The 7,777-nt window shown below is 43.1% G+C and overlaps 1 protein-coding gene across 1 annotated transcript; it reads left to right on the top strand.

The window, feature by feature from the left end:
- The first annotated feature begins 3,753 nt into the window (after positions 1-3,753).
- LOC103145303 (homeobox protein XHOX-3) lies at positions 3,754-7,095 on the top strand. Its single transcript, XM_007562678.2, has 3 exons — positions 3,754-4,585; positions 5,300-5,538; positions 5,891-7,095. Exons 1-3 carry the CDS (start codon positions 4,045-4,047, stop codon positions 6,425-6,427), a joined length of 1,317 nt encoding a protein of 438 aa, XP_007562740.1. The 5' UTR covers positions 3,754-4,044; the 3' UTR covers positions 6,428-7,095.
- The last annotated feature ends 682 nt before the right edge of the window (positions 7,096-7,777 follow it).

Below are 7,777 nucleotides of genomic sequence, written 5' to 3'. Positions count from 1 at the left end.
TTCCTTTCTTGGGGTTAACATGATGCACAAGCGAGTAAACCCGTCCGATGTCCTTCACTATCTTAAACACACACAATATAATTGGCACTACTGTAAACGCGCAAGGTCATCCATTTGTTGCGCAAAAGGCTTCCAGGCGTTATCTCCGCACGATCACAAGATCCCATCTGCCCCGGCCACGACCCATTCCATAACTCAGTAACCGGATGGATCGTTGCCACCTTTGGAGTGCACAAACACTGCGCATGTATTCCCACATTTATGAATGTAAGAGCAAAAGTATAACAACTCCGCCCCCCATATACGGGAGAGAGGGAGGTGACGGGGGAATTCTCAATATTCAAAATAATCTGCCCCATGCTTCCCCCGGATGAGATTTTGACAAGCATCCTCCTTCCCTATGTGTTTGCAACGAAGAGCTTTACGCAAGATGTTCATCTTCAGGGAAAAAAACAACAACAAAAAAACAAAAACCATACTGTGTGTTCTGTTGGTCAAAAGTGTTAGACTAAGTAAAGAGCAGCCTGATAAGGTTTTACTTCTGCGGGTGAAAGACGGAAATGAAACAAATTCCTTTCTGATTTTAGGAGATGTTTTTTGGTTCGGCTGACAATTTCTTTTAGTGTTCGAGTGCATTTTCCTGCTTAAGTTGGTGGTTGACTTACAACTCTAACCAATCACACGGTAACACTTTCACATGGCTGTGGCCCCATTCCACCGTATAAACTTATTTTCAGTAAATGACAAATGACACGTGCGCGGAAAAAAATGACTTTAGGTTCACTTCTGCACATTTAAAACCACTAGCACACAAAGTGAGCATGGTACAAAAAGAAGTATTTGTTTTTCCTCCCCTTTGCAGACCAGATGAAGGAGTTTGGGGGAGAAAAGCCAAAGGAATTTCCCTTACTTCTCAGCCTCCGGGGCTGGTGGACGGGGGGAGGGGGGGAGGGATGCCACTACAGCCACTCGCTTTTCCTCTTTTGGACAGGCGAGGGCGCACAAGGACAGCGGAGGCTGCAGGAGCGCCACCGTTTGCTCACCCCCTTCTCCCCCTCCCCATCTCTCGCGTGTGCGTGAGAGAAACCAACATGGCAGCAGCTCTCTGGTGTCTGACTTTGAAGTGCATCACTTCCATCCAAAGTCTCTACTTCTCTCTCTCTCTCTCTCTCTCTCTCTCTCTCTGTTTCTCTCTGCAAGTTGATTCAGAAACACACGTAAAGCAGTCTGAATCCATAGGCACCGAGCTTAGTTCAGCGTGTTATTGTGTTCGTGCAGAAGCGCTGCGGTTCGCCTTGATTTTTATAGTTTGATATAACATGTCATACATTTAACTGCTTGGAGTTTTGCAAAGGAAAGAAAATGTTTGAAATTCGTGTAAACAAACGAGGCCTGTGCTGCCGTTTGATTTCTATTTAAAGAGAAAAGGAGATGATTGTATCACAGGAAGATGTTAATAAAAAAAAGCAGATTGCACATTTCGAACTGTTGCTTTTTAATATTTGATGAAAAGCTGTAACATCGTGAAGCTATGCTGAATAAACGTTCACGTGGTCTGAAAACACCCAAATGACGTGCAATGCATCAAAACTTTCATCACTTTTCCAAAACATTATCTTCCAACAAATTATCTTCTTAATTTTTTTTTAGTCACTAAGTATTTTTTCCTCACTAATCACTGTAAAGATAAGTTTTTTAAAAAACACCTTGAACTACGAGACTGGCCAGAAGCTGGTAATGCAGAGAAAACATGTTATCTAAGTAAAGCGTCAGGTTGTGTCCTTGAGTTCTCTCCTGGTATGACATGCTATTACTGACAAAAAAGAAATGCCGATCCTCTCACAAGTTTTGATTGGCGTTCAGACGTCATGTCCGAGTTTTGAAAAGATCCATTCTTCCATTCAGAAAGATCTCTCTTCTTGAAAGAGAGATGAAATCTTTCATTACTGTTGGAGGTAAATTTTGATTACATTTACATGTGAAGAACAGGAGTTTTTCCAGAGAATTATGTAAAGGGTGGACAAATTGGGGGAACCAATAAGCTTTGGATGAGAGACCAAAACAACAGGTAGCATATTTTTTTTTCTTTATCTTTCTTTGGCATTTAAAAAAGAACAACTCTTTTTTAAATATTTGTTTTCAATCACCAATATACATGAATAAGTTTATCATATATATATTTTTGGAGTGTCCACAATTTTTAATTTTAATTTTAAAGCGTAGACACTTTAATTTTGATTCAAATATGGAGAAAAGAAAGCAAGAAAGCGAGGAAGAAAGAAGGAGAGAGAGAGAGAGAGAGAGAGAGAGAGAGAGAGAGAGAGAGAGAAAAGATGTCCTATATATTGTCATACATCTATACTAATAATATATTAGTAAATCATTCATCAAAGATGTGATGTTTGGACAGGGTGAACAGATAATCAGGACCCATGGCTTTAATATACTGTTAGTCTCCAAGCTGTTTTGCCTAAATGCATGATTCTGGTGACATTTGACTGAGGAGTCAGACAATCAAAATAGAGGATTATGAATGACAGCAATGAACCACAGTGCCACAAACAAACTAAGTAAGTAATTCATAAAAACTCGTCCTCCCTTCTCTTAAATTCATTAGTATAAATATTATATCTGGAAAATTCATAATTTCATTGTATTTTACATTTTTGGGTATTTTCCACTTACTCCTCTCCTCTCTGCAGCACTTCGTTCTGGTGCTGTACGAACAGTGCTGGGAATCTGGATCGGACTGGATGCGACAGAGGAGGCCACCGCGCCCACTTAACCCCCTTGGTGGCGCCACTGGTTAAAAAGTCCCCTATAAATATATATGTGTGTAGATATAGAACATTTGTTTGTTTGCTGACTTTTTTATATTGTGTATTTATGAAGCAAAAACACGAATTTCCTCTGGCTACTGTCAGATGTGAGCGAGTGATCAGAAAATCTTAAACTTACTCAATTTAAGGCTGAAATTAATTGCAAAAGTGTGACAACCGCAATGTACCCAAGGGCCCATATAGGTTGTTTATACGTGAGATCATAGTTTAGTCAAGGATCTGTTGGTTTTAGAGCTTTCCTCGGATGGTCTCTTATCTAAACTCTGACCGACGACTTGACCTTTAAGGACTTTACTTGACTCCACTTAAGACGAGGAAAGGACGGGAGGAGTGAGGGGGGAGGAGAAGTGGAGGAAGGGGCAAATAAAGGGGCAGCACAGAGAAGGACGCTGCCGAAGCTGCATGCCATTTTGGACAATGTCTCTCACCCACTCCACGACTCACTGGTCAAGTTCTGGATTAAATCAAAATGTCGCACAGAGCGCCGCAGAAACTCATTTCTACCTTTGGCAACTTGACCCTGCAGCTCCTCCCCAACTGTTTGACGTCACTTATATGCGTTTTAAATTATTTCTGCATAATTCACATATGTGTACGTATATTTTTTATCATTTATGTTAATGTTGGTCTCTTTTTATTTTTGTATCCTATTCTTTTCATGCTTTCGCAATGGATACTGCTACAACATTATAATGTCGCCCAGGGGATCAATAAAGTATCCTGGGTTCGATTCTGATTCTGAACGCACATAATTCATAGATATTACTTTTCGTTAATACCAATTTACCAGGAGGTATAGTTATTGCTCTAAGAATTGAATATTATTCATTCTGAATTTTCTAACGAATTAAAAATAAAAAACATATATGTTAAAGAAAAAAAATTCTCAGCATTTTCACTTCTAGTTTTGTTTTGGAATCATTCATGCTGATATGAGTTGTTACAACTGTTACTATTTTTGAGGTAACCAAATGAATCAATATACACAAATGATCGATTTGAAATACAGAAACTGACACACACTCTCCACCCCCCTCCCTTTTTCCCCCACCTCCCCAACCACAGCGCCACCACCTTCTCTTCCTTCTGTTTACCCAGATTTCTAATCAATCCGTGGCGTCATCAGGGGGGACCATCCTGAAGACTGGCCTGTTAGGAATGACAGCTCTGTAGAAGGGGAGAGAGAAAGAGAGAGAGAGGGTAAATGGTGATCCCTCCCAGAACTCCGTCTCCACACTCTGCCGCGCTCTTCTCTGAGGGTCACACCGGATTGCGTCCCCTCTTTCCCAGCAGCCTTTCCAAAAACGCTTTCCAACCCCACCCCTCCCACCTCCGACGACTCCAAGCTGAGAACCTCCGGCTCACATTTCTGGCCGCTCGCGCTCTCCCGCGAAGTCGACGCTTTTCAGAACAGCGACGGGTGATGGACGGCAGAGAGGAGGTGGTGATGGTGAGATCGGCGGAGGGAGTCACTGGGATCCCAGCTCGAGAGCCGCAGGGGAAGCCGGGCCACAGGAGCTGCCTGAGCCCTGGCGCTGCGCCGTACTCGCGGGAGAGGACCGCGGAGCTTGCGTCGGAGGAGAGCTCACGGAGGAGCATGTGCGCCGACACCAGGTCGGTCACCGTATCTTCCTCCGGGGTACGGCATCACAAAGATGGCAGCAGTTCGGACAACGAGTCGGACTTCTACGAGGAAATTGATGTGAGTTGTACCCCTGAGAGCATGGACTACCCAACGTCTAAAGGTAGTGCGACATTTGTTTTTTTATTTTTGGACTCTGTGTTTACATGCAAACCAAAACGCTGAATTTTGCATCCTGTAAATGTCATACGAAGAAATCCGTGCATAAGTTACCAGGGCATTGTTGAACACTGCTTTAATGAAATCCTGAATGTTTCGGCTTAGTGGAGCCGGAGGAAATCAAGTACCAACTGCTGTCGGTGCATGCAGCTGTTCTGTCAAGTGGCTAAAAACGCTGCGGTGACACCCACAGTGTAATCAGACATTCTCATCACTGACTTTGGCAGCGAATGTGCCCGTGTGCCTAATTGAACTGCATGAGGCAGAAAATAGAATTTTAAGTAGCCGCCAAAAAAAAAACCACACGAAAAAAATGTGTGAACGAAAGAACATCTGAATCTTTTTATTCCTTTTTTTTGTGGGTTCATGCAAGATGCAAAAACCGAGAATCGTGAGTGTGAAATAGGCCTGCAGAAATGTTACACATATTTATCTGTACGTGTAACGTCTTCTTTACATGTTCGTATTTATTCATTGTTTGTGTAAACCGTGAAAGAGGAGAACATCCCACTAAATAAAGACTTTAGCTGCATGTCAGGAAGGCCCGTTAAGAGTGGAGGAGAAGTCCTCTCAAATATGGCTGTGCTCATCCTTTGCAGTCAGTGAGCGTTTGTTCTTCCTCGCTGAACTTGATGCATCATTCTGCATGTTGATTCAGGTCGAAACGGAGAATCTCCGGGTCATTCTCCGGGCGAGACCGGCGCCGACCAGGGTAAGACAATCCCTGGTCAGGGTTCTCTGTCCTACGGAGCGGACCAGATCCGCCGGTACCGAACGGCGTTCACCCGGGAGCAAATCGCCCGACTGGAGAAGGAGTTCTATCGGGAAAACTACGTGTCCAGGCCGAGAAGATGCGAGCTGGCAGCTGCTCTAAATCTACCTGAAACCACAATTAAAGTAAGATTGTTATATTTGGTGACAATATTGTTTTTGGCTTAAATTGGTGAGAAGGCAACCATGCTCCAGATGCACAAAAGAGACGTACTCTACGCTAATACAATGTGAATTAGCAAAAATACATAAATAAATAGAAAATTTAAAAAAGTCACTTTCTGTCATTTTATCATATTTCCTTTAAGAAACACAGCTACTTTGATTCGGTAGATGTGAAATCTGTTGAAAGAAAACACAAAATTAGAAGTTGGGCCTGTTAGCGTAAAAGCGGAAGTTCTGGAGGGTTTAGCTTTTGTTGTTGTTGGTCAGTGGGAGGGCCGTGGTTAATCTTTGACCCAATGCGACTCTGTTCCAGGTGTGGTTCCAGAACCGCAGAATGAAAGACAAACGCCAGCGCTTGGCCATGACGTGGCCTCACCCCGCCGACCCGGCCTTCTACACCTACATGATGAGCCACGCCGCGGCCACTGGGAACCTGCCCTACCCCTTCCCGTCCCACCTGCCGTTGCCCTACTATTCTCCCCTGAGTGTCGGCGTCGGTGGCGCCCCGGCCCCTGGTGCCACACCTTTTTCGACTCCGCTGCGCTCTCTGGACAGCTTCCGGGTGTTGTCTCACCCCTACCAGAGGCCAGAGCTCCTGTGCGCCTTTAGGCACCCTTCCGTGTACTCGTCAGGCCCGGCCCATGGCCTCGGCCCGGGTGGGAGTCCCTGTTCCTGCCTGGCCTGTCACACTAGTCAGTCCAACGGGATTGCTAGCAGGCCATCCGGTTCGGACTTTACCTGCTCCCCAACGAGCAGGACAGACTCTTTTGTCACTTTTACGCCTTCGGTGCTCAGTAAATCTTCATCTGTTACACTAGACCAGAGGGAAGAGGTGCCTCTGACCAGATGAAACCAAAAACAAAAACCAACTCTCCCCGTTTGTGTAAGCATAAACCTCTGCATTATTGGACCAGGACTAAAACAGCATGAATAAGTCGGAGAGGAAAACAACATTTCCGACTTTCAAGAAAGCGCTCAAAGAATCTGCCCTGACTGTAACTTAACGCTACTTCAGAGCCAGGACATCAAGACAGGGATACCAGATATGATGTGTTTAGAAGACTTATTTGAGGGGCGTCAAATCCAGTTGAATGGATATCATTAAGGGTTTCTCTCATTGTTATTGCTTGTCGCCCCTTTAGGCATCTAAATCGATCTACGTGTATAATTAGTTACGCGAGAATGATGCTTTCCATTTCTCTCTCTTTTTTTTAACAAGGGGATATTTTTTATTTATTTATTTATTTTTTTTCCATAAGGCAGACTATGACCGTCTCATTAGAAGCCACTCTCCACATCGGGGTCCTAGAAGAGGCGGAGGCAGCGGCACGGGCCGAAATGTGCACATGCAAGTAAAATTAGTAAGTGATGTATATGTACGAGCCGGCACATTTTGAGCGCTGAATTAATGGTAATACCAGGAGGAAGGGATCGTTGCTGACAAAAGGTATAACAAGGCGCCGAGGGAACGGATTAGACTTAGACTGCACATCCCGCGCGACTTGATGCGGGAGATGGACTGGGGAGGCGGGTGAAGGGAAGGGGCGGGGGGTGCGCAGAGGAGGATGGAGAGGGGACAATCAAAAGGAGGAGAAAATGGAAGGACATCTTCTTTTTTGCGCTCCTCTTTTGGTGTTTTTTTCTTTTAATATATATATATATACACAGATTTTTTATATATGTATGATTAAACGCAAATTAAGTTGTACGTTTTGTCAACACTTTCATTAGCGCCTCTAGAAGCAAATCGGACTGCCTGGCCAAACTGGAGCAATTTTGTTGAAAAATTAAAGATGGAAGGACATCCTCTGATGCTTCAATGTGACTGGGAAGAAGTGAGAGTGAAAAGACTTTGAAAGTGACCCTGACTTTGAAAGTTCTTATTTGGATTAAATTTGGACACGATCTGTGTTCTAAAAAGAAAAAAAAAAAGTTAGATTTAAGATTTATAATTAATATCATTATTGTTTTTTTAATAAACGCAATGACTGACCAACCATAAATAGCCATACAAATCCATAGATCTCTATCGTTTTGTTGTTTTTTTGTTTGTTCGTTTTTTTGGAGGGGGGAGGGTATTTTTTGTTCTGTTTTGCTCTATGTTTGCATTATTATTATTATTATTATTATTATTATTATTATTATTATTATTATTATTATTATTATTATTATTATTATTTGCTCATGTTTTTTTCCAACT

This window comes from Poecilia formosa, unplaced genomic scaffold (genome assembly GCF_000485575.1).
Source record: "Poecilia formosa unplaced genomic scaffold, Poecilia_formosa-5.1.2 Scaffold139, whole genome shotgun sequence".
In the NCBI taxonomy this organism is placed as follows: domain Eukaryota; kingdom Metazoa; phylum Chordata; class Actinopteri; order Cyprinodontiformes; family Poeciliidae; genus Poecilia; species Poecilia formosa.
The sequence above is the reverse complement of the archived record's forward strand: the minus strand, read 5'-3'. Positions and strand labels throughout refer to the sequence as shown.

Coding starts and splice junctions, on each gene's coding strand:
- LOC103145303 (XM_007562678.2), top strand. CDS start 4,045: ATGGTGATCCCTCCCAGAACTCCGTCTCCACACTCTGCCGCGCTCTTC. Junction 4,586..5,299: donor GGACTACCCAACGTCTAAAG/GTAGTGCGACAT, acceptor ATGTTGATTCAG/GTCGAAACGGAGAATCTCCG. Junction 5,539..5,890: donor TACCTGAAACCACAATTAAA/GTAAGATTGTTA, acceptor ACTCTGTTCCAG/GTGTGGTTCCAGAACCGCAG.